At 42.3% G+C, this 18,743-nt stretch overlaps 1 protein-coding gene across 1 annotated transcript; it reads left to right on the top strand.

Annotated features, from left to right (window-relative positions):
• The first annotated feature begins 254 nt into the window (after positions 1 to 254).
• susd2 (sushi domain containing 2) lies at positions 255 to 18,057 on the top strand. The gene is made up of 14 exons (XM_030104822.1): positions 255 to 441; positions 553 to 754; positions 1,160 to 1,308; positions 1,545 to 1,902; positions 2,192 to 2,393; positions 3,407 to 3,492; positions 3,563 to 3,831; positions 4,133 to 4,276; positions 4,743 to 4,895; positions 5,201 to 5,449; positions 5,851 to 6,126; positions 6,414 to 6,590; positions 13,502 to 13,598; positions 17,580 to 18,057. The coding sequence occupies exons 1-14, from the start codon at positions 372 to 374 to the stop codon at positions 17,629 to 17,631; spliced, it is 2,484 nt and encodes an 827-aa protein (XP_029960682.1). The 5' UTR covers positions 255 to 371; the 3' UTR covers positions 17,632 to 18,057.
• Positions 18,058 to 18,743: the final 686 nt, after the last annotated feature.

Below are 18,743 nucleotides of genomic sequence, written 5' to 3' on the forward strand. Positions count from 1 at the left end.
AAGTCAAATAGCCCAAACAACAACACATTCTCGGCCCAAAAAGGTAATATGTCATTATTATTATTATTATGAATTAAATCATTTAATTTCTATCACAAACAATTGGCTCAGAGCATTTATTGCAAAAGCTGCATTTTACATAAGCGCGTGTGTTTAAGCGCAGAAACACGGAGCGCTCCGGGGAGGATCAAAGCTTTTCCGGACACTGCACGCGCGGGTTCAGCGGAAAACAATGCGCTCTCCTGTCTGTTAAATCCTAATCGAGTCCTGTCGACTGTTACTTTGTTAACCTGAAGTGAAACATTTCCGAAACTCGTGTTTCAGAATCACATGGGGCTGCAACACTCTGTGTTACCACAGCGAGGAAAAAGATGAGGAAAAACCCGAGAGGAAGCGTTTTAATCTGTGGTATCCTTCTAATTATCATACCCAAAACAGTCGGTAAGTCACCCAGTCACTGCATGGGGCTTTTAAATCAAACTGTAGTGAGAACGAAGTAATACTTTCGATAATGACCTGTTTTTTTTGTGTGTGTGTCCTTTTCACTTTCAGTTGGTTTGACATGCGGAGGAAAATGTGGCAGTGTCCTGGAGGACTGCTCCTGTCGTCCCGCATGTGTTTCTCTAAAGAACTGCTGTGAAGACTACAAGCAATCCTGTCTCCAGCTGGCTCCTCACTCCAGCTGCATGCTGGGAGGAAGAGCTCTCAGGGTCCTTGGTTTGGTCCTTCATCCTGGCTCTCAGCTTCACTGCAGGTTTGCACAAATACCAACCCAGTCTTACTTGGTTGGTAAGCCTGGGTACCGGTAAATTACTTGGTACCGTTATTATTTTGGAGAATGATGTTTTCCTTTGTGTTCAATTTTGCTGTGCTTGGAAGCTGCAATAGTCACCTGGAGACCTGCTTCATATTTTACTGTATTTATGCATGAATTTGAAATTGGGCTCATACCACTGATGTTTTGAGAATGATCTGAAGACTTGCTGCATCACCTTCAGAAAGGTTTGATCCGCAGCAAGCCAAGGCTGTCTCTCCCTGCATTTCCCGTGTTGTCAAAAATAAAATTTAAAAAGCAGAGAAACATCATAAAAATGTGTATTACTTGCAATGCAGCTATTCTGAATCACAGTCTCTCAAGTCTGTCTCCTGTCTGCTGTAGATTCAAAGGGGAGATTGAGCGAGACGGCTTCATTGATGCTGAAGGACACGCGTACTGTGTCTCTCCTCTGTTGTATGAGACGGGTTGGATAACAGTAGATATCTCAACAGATGGAAAACACTTTGACAGATCTGCAGAGTTCTTGTCAGGTAAGTAGATGCTGTATTGAAAGCAGGATTTCACCTCATCTGCCTCTATCAGTCAGGCAACTGGCTATTCCAATGTGAAAAGTTGAACACATTGGTAGTTATAACATATTAATGCTGCCAAGATAATAACTTGTCTAATGGGTCTGTTTATGGGATGCTAATGCTCAAAGTGGCCTTTCCGTTGCATGTCTCACCTTTTGGTGAAACGTTTTCATGTTTTTCATCTGATGTTTCAGTGCATCCCAGTAAAGCGGACCGTGCGTTTGAGGTCACCCTGGTGAATTCGACACAGTGGCAGCACTATGGCACTCCGAACGTTGGAGGCCAGCTCAAGATGACCTGGAACAGCTCTCTGATCAGAGCAGACCGGATCAACGTGGAGCTGTGGGGTTACAGAGAGGTCGACAGGGGCGCTGCAGCAGGGGCGAATGGATCGTCCTCTCTGCGAGCAGAGCTGAGCTATCTGTACTCGGTCGGCAGAAATCTGCCCAACTCTGGTGGCTTCAGCTTCATTCCTGAGCCCAAAGACGACTACCGCCCCTGGGAGCTGGGAAATATTCGCATCATTTCCAGTGCTGAATCTGATGGGGCAAGGTATCTAACTTGTTTTATTATTGTTTATTGTTTTTTTTTTTATTGTTTTATTGACTTTATCTAAGTTCTTCTCACATCAGATAGTTACTAGAGTTGGTAGTATGTCTGCATCATGTTTATCCACGCATTGATATTTTAGTTTATGCTGAGTTGAAGTGTGAATCCAGAGATTTATTTGAGTCGTAGCAGTAATTTCTACTGTCTCGGCAGAGCTGCTTCAGATTTGGATGATTATGAGATCATGAGTTCAAAGGCAATGTTAAGTTTAATGGTAAATGTTTGCCTACAGGGACGTGGAGGCGCTGTGGAGTGCGGGTCACGTCTTGGCCTGGCATCTTGAGCAGTCCTTCAGAGACGACTCCTCGGCCTGGGCACGGCGCAAGTGTCTGCAGTGGGAAGTCCTGGAGGAGAAGGCGCCCGACTTCCTCAGTGAGCTCGTGGACTGCCCCTGCACTCTGGCACAGGCCCGAGCAGACACAGGGAGGTTTCATGTGAGTGTACACACACACACACACACACACACACACACACACACACACACACATTCACGCACACACTCACACGCAGGTGTTGACCAGAGCCTCCATGTTTCCAATTAGAAGAGTGTTCTCACACTCGCCACATTGCAGTTATCTCTACTCTCATGTGCTTTCGCTCACGCCAAGCCGTAAATTTTGGACTTCCTAATGTTTTTCACGTTATAAAATTTTTCTTAATGGCTGTTGGATCCATATGCAAATAAATACTGCTTACATGTTTTTCTAGTAAGTTTTAACATGCAGTCCGGAGATTGTTATTCCAGCTGCAAGGCTTATTTTACAGTTTTGAATCAAATTTATTGCCATTATGATAAATTACCTTCTAAAAATGTGACTTTTGATGTCTTTATTCATAGTTTCATCTCAAGTAGTGGAAAGGTTAAATATGGAGCATGAAAAGTCATCTACCCTCCCCGATTCCCAGATCTTCCCTGCAGCAGCACTCCTCACTAAACCCCTAGAGAAAGATCTCCTGGATTTGACACCAGTAGATATTTTTGTGTCCTCTGTTATACAAAACTAGCTCCATTACAAAGAAATCAAGTACAGTATTTGTTGAAATTAAGGGTTAAAGCACAAGAAGTGTTTGTGTTTATTTGGACTAATAAGACAAAGCTTGTGTGGATGTCCAGAATATATGTTGGTGAATCTTATTTCAAATAAAAGAAACACTGACATAGATAATAACCGCCTCTGTGTCTATCTTAGTCGATCTTTTAATAGGTCTGGCATTTAAATAGGTTTATAATTCTTATTAACTTAATCAAAGTAACCAGAGGTATTGGTGTAAATAAAGGCCATTTGGAACTAATCTGATCTGTAAAGAATGCAAATGAAATATGCTTTTTGATAATTAATGTGACTTGTGGTCAAGTCACTTGTTTGAGTTTTGTCATCAGGTTTGATATGCTTATTGATCTGTGCTGTGTGTTGTGACACATTTTTTCAACATTTTGTTGTTTCAGACTGATTATAGTTGCAACATTGAGACTGGGAGTGTGTGTTCTTATCATCCAGGCAGTGCTCACTGTGTCCGAGCGATTCAAGCCAGGTAGGAGTGGAAAGTTTTCAACCTCCGCAAACAGCTTATTTTTTATGTGATTTTCTTCTGGCGTGCACAGCCCTGTGCACGGCTCGGGGCAGCAGTGCTGCTACGATGGGATGGGCGCCCTGATGGTGACCGGAGACTCATTTGGGGGTGGGACCCCTGACCGGGCTCACGACTGGGGTTCCCCCCCGTACAGAGAGCCCCCTCGCGTGCCGGGTTATTCCCACTGGCTTTATGATGTTCTGAGCTTCTGCTACTGCTGCCTGTGGTCTGACCTTTGCCAAATCTACTTAAAACACCGACCTTCAAGTGAGTGTCGCAAGTACCAGCCACCGAAAGCAGGTGAGACGTGTTTATGTATTTGTTGCATGTGTTCATTCATCCATGTCTAACAGTGTATACAATATGTTCCTTCACACTGAGGCTGGAAATGCATATTAGATTCCCAGGTAATACACAGGAGCAGTGAATGAATTATATACCACAGCTGAAAAGGTAATATGTCACAGGAGCTTAAACATCTTTACCGGCTCCAGAACAGTAAAATACAGAATGAAACCAGCTAAATATCCTGAAATGTGTCCTAAAATGTGTGGTCGGTTGAAGTGTAACCATGGATGTTTTGTTCCTCCGTGCCTGGCAGGCGTTGTCCTCGGGGATCCACACTTCATAACGTTTGATGGCCTGAAATACACTTTCAACGGCAGAGGAGAGTATCACCTCGTGTCTTCTCCACACAGAGAGCTGAGTGTTCAGGCCCGAACAGAACAGGTGAAACTGCACAACGGTGAGTTCTTGTGTTTGAAGAGACTTCCAGAGATTTTCCTTCTTGAGGACTGTTATATTTATTCCTGAATCTGAGCTTATGCTCTTTTCATAAAGTGTTTAATGGCCTTTCTAACACTTTGCACATTTCTTTTTTCCACCGGCAGATGTTGGCATGAAGGACAGAGTCAGGTCCCTGTGTGTGTGAAACATGTTGGATGTTTTTCTTCTTTTGTTTCTCACTCAGTTTCTCAGGGTCAGATGTGATGAAGGAGAGGAACAGATGTCGGCTTTATTGGTTAGAAAATCCTCAAAGCCTTTAACAAAACTGCTGCGGGCCAAGTGACTGTAGATGACCAGATGTCATTAATATTGTCCTTGTTAGATCAGCGAGGGCAAACATCTGGACAAAAGCAATCATGAAACAAGCACACACTGCAAGATACATCCATGGCCTTAACAGTGAGACGTCTCTGCTTCCCAACAAGGCACCTTGGTGAAAGCTACGCAGCTGTGCTCCGTGGCGATGAAGGAGAAGACGTCGGACTCCGTCGAGGTGCGTCTGGCTGACGGTCGTCTGCAGGTGTTGAGAAACCAACAGGTTTTGCCTTTCACAGAGCAGAGATGGATGGATCTGCACGGTGAGCTCACTTAGCCAGTCCCAACTGTAGTAAAACCACATTTTAATCATTATATTGTGTTATCTGTGCTGGGATCAAGAGAGGGATACCATAAAGTAAAGTTCTATAATTTGTCTGTCGTCAGTTGATATTTCATTTGAAAACAGGTTACTTTGATTAAATAAAAAGGCTTTTTTTTTTTTCAAGGAAAAAACATCAGCCTGTCACTTTTACCAAAAATAAATAAATAAATAAACTGGAATGTACCACCATGTAAATCCTGTCCTTTAACACATGAAACTGTAGCAGAACGTTTCTCCTTGCAGGAGTGTTTGTGTTCGTGCCCTGTCCCGAGAACGTGACGGTCAGCTTCTCCTCTGGTACTGCTGTGGAAGTCCGTTTGCTTGAAGGCACCATGGCAGTGACTGTTCTGCTTCCTGCGGAGTTTTCCAACCGCACGCAGGGCCTCCTTGGAGTGATGAACTCGGACCAGGCGGATGACCTTATGACCCCGCTGGGAGAGGTTGTCCCGGCGGACTCTACACCAGGGGAGATCTTTACCTTTGGAGCAGGCTGTGAGTGTGAAGGACTGGAGAATTTAGATGGTCAAACCGAAAACAGATATTGAAAAATACTGAACAAGCGTTCATTATAAAGTAGACATGTTAAAGCCAATTGCTTTTATTTCATGATCGGAACTCATTTTATATGTTGTGCTGCATTTTCTTTGATTCCTTTGAATAGATAGCTATCATAACTAGTACATATATGACTCTTTAACTTGACATGACAGTAATATCTCTAGTGTAATTACAGTAATTACTTTTACAAGATCAACTCGACTAAAGTCCACCTATCAGTGCACATGATGCCTGTCTTACACATACCTTAAACTACGGTGACTTTTCTTTTTTTAAAGAGTTCACCATTCTATCAACTAAGAACTCAAACTGTTTGTGTCTATTTATGTTTACAGGGAACATTTCAAACAAGTCTTCACTTTTCACGTATGACTCGGAGTACCTTTTGGATTCCTACACCTCCTGGAGCCATGACACTACGTTTGTTCCTAACTTTTCTCCACCTGAGAGACCCGACGGCCCTCTGGTGTCAGACATGTCAGTGCTGTGCTCTGGAGAAGGGGCCGACTTCTGTAAATACGACACTCTGGTAGCTGGGAGCCTCTCGATGGGAAATGCCACACTCAGGGCCTACCGAAGCCATCAAGCGCTGGAGAAAGCCCTGCAGCCAGGTACTTTATTCACCCCTTATCATTCAAGAACATCCATATTTCTTCCTGTGCTTTTAGTACTAACAATATGTTAATGAAAAATGTTGCTGTACATGAAGATAAGTCGAGATTGTACAAGATTTCTGGATTTTTGGAGAATTAGGAATGAGATTAAATACCATCCAGCCAGTGGATTCAGAAAGTTCTGTTTTGGAAACTAAATAAACTAAACTAATAGATAGTATATTGTCGTGTTTTCTTTTGGTGGCGGTAATGTTGATGTTTCTGTACATGTCGTTGTTGCTCAGTGGTGTCTTGCGGCTGGCTTACCACGCCTAAGAATGGTAAAAAGGATGGGACGCGCTACCTGGAGGGAGACGCTCTGAGCTTCTCCTGCGATGAAGGCTACACACGGCACGGTTCAGCAGAGCGCACGTGTCTGGACGACGGGACGTGGACGGGACAGCAGCCACAGTGTGTCAGAGGTCAGTCATGTGCTCAACTCAAGAGCAAAATCAACTGGAGTGTTTTTAGAATAGAGGATTCATATTATACAAAAGGAACATCATGTCATGTAACAGTAAAACTGTTTGGGCTATCCAAATTGGAATATTTTTGGAGGTAGTTACTTTTGTCAGTGGCAACACCAACAAACATTTGTACTGTCTTGCATATCATGTAAAGACTAATCTTCCTCTAATATATATTGATCTTTTGAAGCCATTTTTTGAACAGTTTGGCGAGAACCTCAACAGCATGATTTGGAAATGTGAAGGAGAGTAGAAGTCTGCAGCACACACGAAAAATCATGTGAATGTAATCACATATATACATGCTGGTAAATGCAATTGGGTAGAAATTTCAAACAACCCCCTCTGGCAACATATGTTCCCTATGTCAGTAAAATATTTGCAGAATAGTTCCATTTTTATAGGTGGTTTCTCACAGATCACAAAGCCACAGGCTGCAAGTGGGATAAGAATTCAAATTAAACAGATGACAAACTGTTAATACACTGCTTAATGGCTCTTTGACAAACAAACTGCAGTTTGAACTCAGCTGAAATGTGTAAAACCTTTGGCAGCATTTCTGACGGCCGTTCCGGAAAGGGAGTTTTGCAAACCAAATGGCTTATCGCCTGCAAACAGCTCACATGTTTTGCATTCAGCACAAACGGCTGCATCCTCCACTTGAAAACTGAGAGCGACTTGGTGAATCCTTCTCTTCTCTTTGAAAGCAGAGATTAAATACACTCGGCTGTTCATGCAGACCATTAGCAACACAGCTATAAACGTCTGAACCTGGCTCGGACTGGCTCAGCGTTTGTGAATTGGAACCACCTGGTTCCCTGCAAATGGTTTAATTCATCAGCTCTGAACTCGCGTTGAGTTGCTTTTTTGTAGTTCCCAGCTGTTGCCATCAGGTGGCAGTATTTTCTATAGAATGCCTGGACAGGTTAAACCCTCCTTTTGCCTCATTGAGGAGAGTAAAGTGAGCTGGTTCTCTTAATAAATGTTTTTATCCTGCACTGACACTGATACTGGAGGATATTAATTGCACATGTCACATTTTTCATGAATTTCATACTTCATGGTCTCGTCAGCCTCAGTGAAGCGAACAAACAGAAATAAAACCCCCGGACTTGTGATCGGTCTCTATTTTCATCCCTCCGTGGCTTCACTCCAGTCCTCCATCCTTTTCCTATTAGTGCTGCAAACTCAGACTTCCTCCTGATAGTGATCAGGGATGAATCGACTCCACAGATCTGATTTGGAGCGGCGTGTCACAGCTGGCCGGGTCACAGCTGGATGCAGCGCTTCCCAACTCAAAGATAGAACTTCCGTACATTGATTGTCATGTTACATGCACTTTCTTTGTCGTCAACCTAGTTATTTTTAATCGATTGACCTCTTGTTGTGACTTGCTTTAGTTTGACCAAACTTATCACTGTAGTTTCTATGACAACATGAATGTAGACCTGATGTTCTCTTCATACTGATGTGGCGTCTTTTGGACGAATTGACGTCTTCACTGACAGACGTCAGTGATTGATTGGAGTTGTTGCCTCCCATGCGGAGGGATTATAGTTTGAACCTGATGTTCGGTGGAGCCTTTGTGTGCTATTCCTGCACCCTCATGAGTTTTCTTCACGTATCCTGTCTTCCTACTTAAATCCAAAGTCACATTTGTCTGTATGGGATTCCAAGTTAAATCAATGTGATTGTGTGAGATTGTGTCTTGTGACCTGTGCTGGGTGTATCCTGCTCTTTGCCCACATTTGACTTTATTGTATCAGGCGATCATTACATCTCTGATAGAGTTGCTGTGCAGTTGTTTATATAACTGATCATGAAGTTCTTGCTGACAGACTGCAGACTGGTGAGATATTGTGGGATTCATTGACTTCATTCATTTTTTTTTTTTTAATTTTCTGTGAAGCTCACGCCCCTTTCTTTTGTATAAAGAGTGGAGTTCCCCAGTGGTCGGCTCTGTGACTCCTCCTTCGTCCTTGTACATACTTAGTTTTACTATGCCTCTGTTATTTAGATGATACCCAGTTATGTTTCCCAGTAAGTCCATCAGGTTTCCCAGATTTATCAAAACCTTTAAAATGTTTTGCAGATATTAAAAATTCACCTTCTTCTGTTATGTTGGTTTTAGTTTTTACGCTGTTTTCACGTTAGTTCAGAACATTTTTAGTGTGTTGCATACACGAGTGGTATTTCACTTTGTAACATTAGTTTTGATGCATAATCATTGGTAGTGTCATTAAAGTAGATATAAGAAATAAAATCAAAGGCTGAAGAGTTGTTGGATATTAATATAGTCTCATTGACTTGAGAGGGTGAATGAAATGAGACTTTTTTTTTTACTATGAATTGCAAGTAAAAAAAGAAATTGTTTAGTATGTTGGAGTTTAGGCTCTTAATCGGTGTTTTATATCTTCAGCCAGTTTAAGTCGGATAAAGAAGAACTTTAACAGATGCCGAACAAAGAAATTAGACTATTGCTCTCTCTAAAGAAGCAGGGTAACAGTTGTATTAGTTGTAATGAATGAATTGTGTTTTATGACAAGAGTATCTTATTAAATAGCAATGGAAGGAAGACCAGTTTTTAATTGTGGAACACAATGTGACATTTAATTCTATAAATATTTTCATCCTTGCTGCACCTTCCAACAGAACTGAGGCAGTGCATTGTTTCTCTGACACGTGCGCTTACATAAGTAAATAGCTATACACGGTTAGGAAGCTATTTAGTGGCAGCCATATTCTGCATTCATACGCACACAAAAGAAGGCCTTTAATAGCTCTGTGACAATAATTACCCTTTGCTCCAACACTCTCATTACACTGATCAGCGCTAACAACTGTCAACATGACCGGAGGTGCTCGGTGGCAGGTGCTGCCTGAGCTGCTGGCTCCGTCGTTTGAATATGACCTCCAGCAAAGTAAACAGTACTAAATACAGGCCGGGCCGGAAACGTCCCCATGAAAGCCTCGTCCTCCTCCTCCTCCCTTCACATGAAGCACCGTGGCGTGTTGAGTCGTCCGAACTGCCAGAGGACTGGAGTCAGAGTTGAGCTGAAAAGGACGTGGCGTCGAACAACAAATGCCGCCACATCCAGTTTGACTTCTTTAATGAGGTGCTCTGTCAGCAGAGGTGACGGGAAGTCCTTCCCACTGAAGTAAGAATTCAGAGGAAATGTCGTAATCACTGAAAGTCATCTTGAGATGGATGCTGTACTTTTCCCCTCTTACTTATAAGATAGTGACCATGTGCTGCTGTGAAGGTCAGCATGTAGTGAGTCTTCAGACTCAAGTTTTATCATTGAACAAACATTTTGACAAGTGACATCCAATCAGTGGTTCATAAATGTCAAAACTGTCAATAAATCATTTGGATTTCAAGCTAAAAACTGTTAAGAATATTTAGTCTAGCCAAATTTAACAATATTAACATGCAGAGAATGTATCATTTAAAAACATCTGTCTTCATTTCAGTGTGTTTGATCTATATTTCTCTGAAAGACTGTTTTATATTATTAATTAATCAGATAAACACTTTTTGGGTTGATGGCTTGAATTGATCAGGACATAATTAAAGGTCGTTTTTGTAAGATTTGTTTGGCAGCCACTACATTCTCCAACATGCACGCTTGTGGGTGATCTGGCAAGGTTATAGTGTTTATTATCTTGTCTCAGTCTTGTCACGGTCTTCTAAGAGGCCGCCTCGAGACTTAAACGCTTACCAATAACAGGTTTGCCACACCTTATTGGCATTATAACATTAATGGAGTCCCTCATTCAGAGGAGAAGGAAGTGATTGAAAGGAAGGTGACAGCTGCCAGAAAGGATAGAACAATAAATAGAGTGAGGGAAGAGTTACGTGGCTTGCAAGACAAAGCCTCGCTCAGTTTTCTGCCGGTGCATCTGGTTCCTGATTCCCATGATGTGAAGAAGCAGAGGAGTGGCTGGTAAATGCAGGCGAAATGGTGTTTTGAAATGCCAATCAGGGACGCTGGAAACTTTAAAAACCATTGACGCTCCTGAGTAATGTTAGTGACTCGTCAGTGCAAATTTGTTCCCGTGAATGCATGAGAGATGCACACTTAAGAGGGTTCGCCGTAAAGGTTTTTCCACCTCTCTGTCAATAATTCTCGTTTCCGATCATTTTGATTTTGTTGTGGGAAGAGCAGTTCAAAGTACACCTATTGTTCCAGAGTTAAAATGCACATTGCCTCGGAGCTTCACGCTCAGGTAACTTACATCAGGTTTGAATCTGCTTTGAAAAATGTTCTTTTAAATATGCAGTCATGTTACTGACCTGTTGCCAATTTACTAAATTGGTTGCAGATTATTCCTTCTGGAGGTATTTTATGTGTACTACCTTTTTTAAAGCTTTTTGTTGCCCCACTCTGTTTTTTCAGATGCCTTCAAATAATAAAAAAAAGCTGTCTATATTCTATTGTATGGACTCCAGTCGCCCTGCAACCCTGAGGTTGACCGATCCTCAATAGAAGATCAATGAATGAATGGATCAATGTTGCATTGTCAATAAAATGGCGGATTATTGAAAATGCACACTTTTCTAAGCTTCTGCTTACTGCTTTTAGTCAGTATGTTATATATTTAGGTTCTTTCAGTATACATTTCAATGAAAATGCATTTCCAGTAAACCTGCTAACTGACAATGCGGTTTTATGTGCTGATAATACCGATGCAACACACACACACACACACACACACACACACACACACCCTCTACATAAGACAAGAGGTACAATTACTACACATTACTTACTTCACCTTTGCACAAGTTATTTATTGTTTGCATACACTTGCAGTTGTTTTTTTTATTATTATTACTATTTTGAACTGCTACCTACAGCTGCTAATGATAATTAAGTTTTCATATGATTTTCTTAAATTTCTCTGATTGATATAAATACACCTGAACCTTAGGAAAATAAATCTTTCACATGTTGGAATTGTATAAAGTTTAACCAATTATGTTTAATTATTATTTAATTATTCATGTGTTGTTGAGAAGTTCATTTTTTGACAATCTGCCTCATGAAGTGCAATCAAGTTCATTGAACGTTTCATTTGTGGGCCACATTTCACTGTTTTTGGAATTTGCTGTGGGTCATTTATAAATAAACCACTTTCCAGCTGGATGGTTTGGACTCAGTTGGCTTGAACGTCCATCAGCCACAGTATCTTTGTTTTGTCACTGTCCAGTAAAATGTCTCACAGTTCAGACTCATGTGACCTTATTGAAATCAGTTTAGTGATGCAAAACAAACCCATGTGAGGCGCTGCGCCTGCACACCTGTGGCTCAGAGGCTGTTGCTAACACCAGTAGATCACGGACACACACACACTGCTAATTTGTATTTGAAAGGGCACAGTTTAACAGTGCATGTCCTGTGGATACAGTAGAGATCCAAACCAGCAGCTCGGGACAGTCCTACTGGATTTAAACAGTGGTCTTTTTGAAGGCGGAGCCTCTCACTTATTTTGATCACTGCATGCTAGTGTATAAGAATGGCCTCACAAGCGAGCAGAGGAGGGAGTGGCTCTGATACCGGAGGCAGAGTGCAGGTGCAGTGATGAGACGAATTGTTTTCGTTGGCTACCGCCTGGCTTTATGTTCGCTAAAGTGTGTTTATGCAACCGGCTGCTCTTCACCTTTTGACACCCGGGATTCGACGAGTGAGGTTTGACACGTTTCAAATTCCAAAAATACTCCTGCTCGTCACATTAAGTCCGACAGGTTGAGATGACAACAACAGCTCTGAGTTGAGACATTCGCTGTTACCATGGAGAGAAAATCAACAGAATTATTTGAAGATGATATCAGCTCTGGAAAAAAAAAACAAAAAAAAAGACCCTCATGTTTTTTCTGAAGAAGTGCTTTTCATGATAAAATTGCCGGTGGTGGGGGTGTCCGGGCTTGGCCTGGTCATAAAAGAGTATTCTCTCTTGCTTACGGGCTCTCTGGGAGATAAACACTGGAAAAACGATTGCAATCAGCTTCAGCTCATGTTTTTTTTTTTTCTTCTGAGTTCATAACTTACACCTTCATGTATTTGCATCCAAGCACAGATGACAGAGACGGATGGTGTACACAAAACAAAAATGAATTAAAAAAGAAAAGTTTTCTATTCCCTGCCGGTGTCAGCCAGTTCAGCTTACCTCCATTAATCCCCTCCCACCGGAACTGTAATGCCTTCAGAGTGTCTGTCAGTTCAGCCGAGTAGCCAGACCTGCTGGGGTTTTGCTTGCTGGAATAAAAAGGTGGATGTTAACACTGATTGAATGTCAGTCCTCCACACGTCCCTGGCGTCGTTACCGTCTGTGCTGCTTGTGACAGGCTTCAGCAGTTTGATGCCGCTGCTTCGAATACCTGAGTCTTTAGAGACGTTCGGAAACTTCAAGAAATATTTGCTCCAATTCTGGAAGAAGTTAAGAAACATTTCAGTAATGTGCAAATTATAAAATAATTTCGTATAACAATATAAACCTGATTTATGTGGAACTGAAAACCTAGAATTTACAAGCTGGCACTCCCGATGGATTCAACTTCTTTTGTTGTCCAGCACATTTTACAAATGGCTGATTTGATTGCGATCTGGGGTTGTTTTGTTCCTCAGACCATTTCTGATTGATTTTTTTCCCTGTGTGCATTATCCTGCTGACAGGAAAGACATTATCCTTTTTGCTTAGAGGGCTCACACAGTAGAGTAGATCCCAAACTTTTACCTCCAGGACCCCCCTTTCAGAAACACTCATGTCCATGTCCATGACATTTTTTTCCCCATTAATGAATCTGAATAAAATGTGGGCTGTGGGGAAAGCTCACTGACTTCCTGCTGTTGTGATCTTCACAGATGATGTTGTGGCGCTGGCGCTCGGCGCCGTGGGCTCCCTCTCAGCTCTGTTCACTGTGGGGGTAATGGTCAGACTGCACAACAGGAAACGTAGCAGGTGGGTTTCGCAGAGGAAAAAAGATCTGTTCCTATGAAATGCAATTCAGTTAATCAAAAAATACTGAATAAGGAGGAACAGATGTGTCAGTATTAGTACATTTTTGTTTTGCCGCTTGTTGTTCTTTTCCGTCAATTTCACCTCACAAAACATGTCGATACTACCCCTTTTTTCATTTATTATTGCAATACAAGTCATTCAAGTCCAGTTAACAGCTTGAAATGAAACAAAGGTAAGTGGTGAACTACAATAAGTGACAAAAAAAAAACTGAAAAATGATGTACATTTCAGAATTTCACAAAAACGCTTAGAACTGTAGATCTTTCCGACAGAGTAACTGCATAGAAAGTCAATGAACACGTTTTCCTTCACCATCAAAAGACACTCAGAAGCAGACCGAAAGCCACAACAGAGTCAGAAGACACATTAGCTCGCTCCTTTTCAAGGGTCTGGACACCTGACCCCCCTGTGGTTCAACCTTCAGAGGAAAATCTAAGTGTCTGTTTAAGCCGGCAGGCAAGGAGAGTCACTCTCAGTACCTATATGCTCCAAGGACGTGCTTTCAGTTCTGGACTTTGCAGCCTGTTAGAATCTGTTAATTTTAACACACTGGTCCCTTTTAATCCTTTGACAACGATGATAATCATTAATGTCCACAATACTGGACTGTAACTGCATGAAATAATTCCCTAATATCAGAGTTGAGAATTCTTTGATTGACAACAAACCCCAAAAAGACAGGACAGAAGTAAAAAAGTTGCTACAAACTACAAATGCTTAGATTACCAGAATCATAGGAAAAAGAAAATTGACTTCCAATGATTAAAAATAGTCAAAGATCAGATTAAAAATTTCAGGAAAATTAATTTTCCAGTTAAATCAGACATGATTGGTTAAGATTTAGATTAAAATTTTCAGGAGATAAAAGAATTTGATTTCACTTCAGTAAAAATTGTGATAATGGCTATATTTGGGGCAAAAACCAAAAGAAAAGAGATAGACAACCAAAAGAGAATAACTTGACAAATGAATTAAACCAATAAAACTTATGGGAGGGGTGATGCATGATATTAAGAAACCTAAATTCAATATTGGACAGAAAGAAGGAGCAACATACATGGCTGCTTTCCAAAGTCTCTTCAATCTTCGCAGTTTCTCAGAGAAAATTTTCTGTTGCAAATGTCAGATGAATGTCTTTCAGCGTCTCGATTAAATCCCCAGAGTTTTCCAGAGAAAATCTGATGCCACAAATGTCCACTTTCTGGCTGTGATAATCCAGTCAGAGCAGTCCAGTAATTCTCCAGTGGTTCTTCTTGCTATGAAATCCCCCAGAATTCCAAATAATGATAGGTGATATCACGTTATCAGAGAGGATCCACTGAGTGTTACAGCAGTGTGTAAAGTTTTTGTTGATATAGGGACAAAAAATGCTTTTCCCTCAAAAAGAAAAATGTGCATTGTAGTTCACAGATGATTTTCTTTTAAACTGGAAGTCATTCGGCTCTTTGTATTAACAGCTAGTTATTGATTTCAGCACAGCGCACAGTAGACAGTGAAGATCAAATGTCAAACGGTAACGACAGTTAACAACAGGAGCGTTCCGGTCTGAAGAACTGACGGCAGACTCTCTGGATTTCTTGATGTTGTGGCTTTTAGCAGGATAGTGAGGCTGGTGTCAAATTACATGCAGTTTCTTTTCATTTGGATTAATGTTGTAGGGATTAAAGCTAAAGACAAAAGACAATGGAATACAAATGTTAGTGATTGGTATAAAAGTGACCACTGTAAAGGTCTCTGCAGGTCAAGGACGCATTGAATCAAAGGACAAATCATGGCTTGTGTTTTGTTGAAGCACCTCCAGCCAGAGCCACTCACATATCTTTCATTGCGTCTTTAAAAAGATTATACGTTCCAAATTGACGCTTCTTGTTATCTTGTGAAAACTGCTGCGTAGCTAGAGGTCTTCTCTCCCTCCCATTTCCTCTCGAGTCACCTTTTAGCTGTGCTGGCTAACGCAGCGAATCCCACCTGCTTATTTGATATCCAGCATGTCCCAGCCTCTCAGCCATCGCTCATAAATTTCCTCTCTGATCTGATTAAAGTCGATAAACCCATTATCCCCTCTGGGATCGCACTCGCGACGGCAGTCCAGGGAAACAAGGGGCTAATGGTGCTTCTAGCTCCTGGGCGTATGCAGCCAAATTAAAGGCCTGTTTTATGGGCTCCTACACTTCATTTTGGGCTTTCCCCACTTACAAAGCTCCGGCAGGGGAGAGGGAAAAGATGGAGCCACCTCCTGCTTCCAGCGGCACTCGGGGCAGGTGTTGGATGAAACTGCGAAGGCCAAGCGGGAGCACACCTGCCCCCTCTTAAAGCCTTGATCACAGGGAGGCCAGGTGTAAACGGAGATGAAGAGTGTCAAAAGGTCTGAAGATGTGAGGGAGATGATCTCACACACTCCCGACGTGCCGGTGCACATTCTGGCTCTGGATGCCTCGGATACACTCGCGGGTACGGCACACACAGTAGCAGCGGCGTGTAAAGAAGCGTCTCACGCTCTCTTTGAGTGAGTGGTCGCACTCGTACACGTGCACACAAATGTCCCCCACCGAGCAAGTACAGGCACATCAGTTCCTCCTGCAACATCAGAGGCATAGCGGGATGGAAGTAGCAGAGGCCTTACTGAGTTTCAGATCATGTCTGGGTTGTGTCTGGAGGAAGGAAACACTGATACTACACAACTCTGAGTGTGCTTAGATGTGTGTTTGTGTGCGACTGCTGTATGGTGGTCTCCTCCCGTGCTCCCTGTGTCTGTGGCTCGCAGGGGTACTTTCCACTTCTAAGGTTACTGTGCAGGTTTCGACAGGTCGGCTTGCGGCTCACCACAGGAGCAGGAAAGTCATTACACCATAACATGTAAGCCTGGTCTGTGTGTGTGTGTGTGTGTGTGTGTGTGTGTGTGTGTGTGTGTGTGTGCGGCCCATCTACTGCGGTTCTCCGAGATGACACATCCAAAAGTAGAGGGGGCTTTGTCTGAGTTTTGAGAAATGATTGAAAGTGAACTGTCTATATCAGTTTTATGGATGAATAAAATCCTCCCAACCAGCTGAAATTGGGAAAGAAGAATCCTCCACTATTGTTGAGTTGCACAGTTGATGTTAAGGCATTCTTCCTGACATGTTCGATGATATCTGTAGCCATCCTTGATGTTGAAATCCATATTTTCAGATGTTCAGGAGATGAATATAGTCATAAGCTTCTTTTAGGCAGCATTGATATTCGAAAACTAGACGACCAGCAAAACATGTAGTAACATTTTCCTGATATAGAACTATGGAACGACTGGGACCAAGCTGCAGGTTTTGGCTGCTGTGAAAAGTGTCTTTACTGGTGAAATCAGCCCGTCGCCACAGTTTTAAAAAATAGACAGAATATGAATGAACCAGGGATGTTTGATGGGAGCCACTGATCAGTAATTTTGCTTCTCTTTATTTCTCTTCCACTCAAAAATTAAAGACTCCAGTCTCTTTGATGCAGGATTCTTTATATTTACAACAATATGATCAAGCTCAAATCTTCCTTTTATATGGATCGGGGGAAAGAAGCCGCTAATGCAAATACCTTGTGAGGGCTTAGTACAGTTGACCTTCAATATTTATTTCCCTATTTTGCAAGTTTAATATGAGCTGTTAGTAAAAGTCCATTAATATGAACAATAAAACCCTGATATTAAAAACTCACCGCGAGGTCACCAGACAGTCTTCCTGTGGTTCGCTTTGATTAAACAAGTGTTTTCTATTACTTTGCTCTTTTAACTCCTGTGAAGCAGCAGGTTCTGAATCACTCTTTCCCCAGGATGACCCTCTCCTCCAGAGCGGCGGTGAAAAACAAGATGCTGTCGAGCAAATGCATTATTCTTCTTTGTTGGGTTATTTGTTGAGTTTTCCTTTTATCTGATATTTATTTCATCTGTATTTTCAGAGTGACAAAAAGGAATCCAGACCAGACGGAGACCCAAGAACAGACTTGCTAAACCATCAAAGTGTTTTTCGACAGTGGATGAGGAACATGGCCTCTGGCCACAGATGTGTTTCAGGCAGGAAATCCTGCAGCGGTGCTGACCATTTGACCTCCTGACCCAGTGAGGATTTCCTTCTGAGATTAATAAAGTATTTCTATTCTATTCTATTGAAGAAAGCCTCAGGTGTTCGGCTCGCGGCGTGTTGTTTGCCCTGATGTTTTCCCTCTTGTTTAGATTGGAAAACCTCCAGGTTGTGGTAAATGGCGCATGGGGTGACGACTGAGCGAACTGAAGTCAAGGGAAAATCTGTGATTGTTTTTATATCCACATTCTGCATGACTGAATGTCCGATCTGTGCTCGAGAGAGAGAGTTGTATACATACGGCACGGAGATATCATCATCACAATCAACACTTCCTTCTCCCGTTCACTTTAAAATAGGACCAGATGTGTTCGTACTCATGTCGAGTGTGAACTGAACCTGATCACTCTTCGCTTGAACAGCTTCAAACTGCAGCGCAGCCTCTGTGTGGTATTGTAGCTTTCAGTCAGCCGAAGGGTTTTGCTGAGTGACTGAGGCAGAGAAGTCAACAAAGAGGTCAACTCGCGCACTTGCAATCTGAATCATCGTAATATCACATACCTGTAACAATAATAATGTTTGATGATGGAGGACAACGAGCAAATCACTAAACAAATTTGTGTTTTTTTTTTTGTTTTGCCGGTGTGCATTTTTGTGGAAGGCGCTGCTGTTGAAGAGATTTAAGAATCGTTCCCAGTCCAACCCGGCAGGAGTGCACCGTCTGTTTCCATCCGAGCCACCGTCCTCTCATCTTACCCCCTCGGTCTTCCCCCCAACTTTGAACCTGACTCTCCTGTCCTGTTCCGAAACAAAGCCCGTGGGCTGAGTCGGAGAAGCGGGTCGGAGGTAAAAGGAAACAGAGTGACAGCGTCTCGTGTGGCTGATCTTTTGGAGCGATAGTAGCGGGGGTCCAGCCGGGGAGGAGGAGGAAGAAGATGAAGGGTCTCGCTGGAGACTAATTGAAATAACCTGGCTTGCTGCACATGGGAGGCTTTGAAGTCAACGCTGCATGTGAGCACTGTTGCCCAAGAAGCACTTGTGC

The sequence above is a fragment of the Salarias fasciatus genome, chromosome 12 (assembly GCF_902148845.1).
Source record: "Salarias fasciatus chromosome 12, fSalaFa1.1, whole genome shotgun sequence".
NCBI lineage: Eukaryota > Metazoa > Chordata > Actinopteri > Blenniiformes > Blenniidae > Salarias > Salarias fasciatus.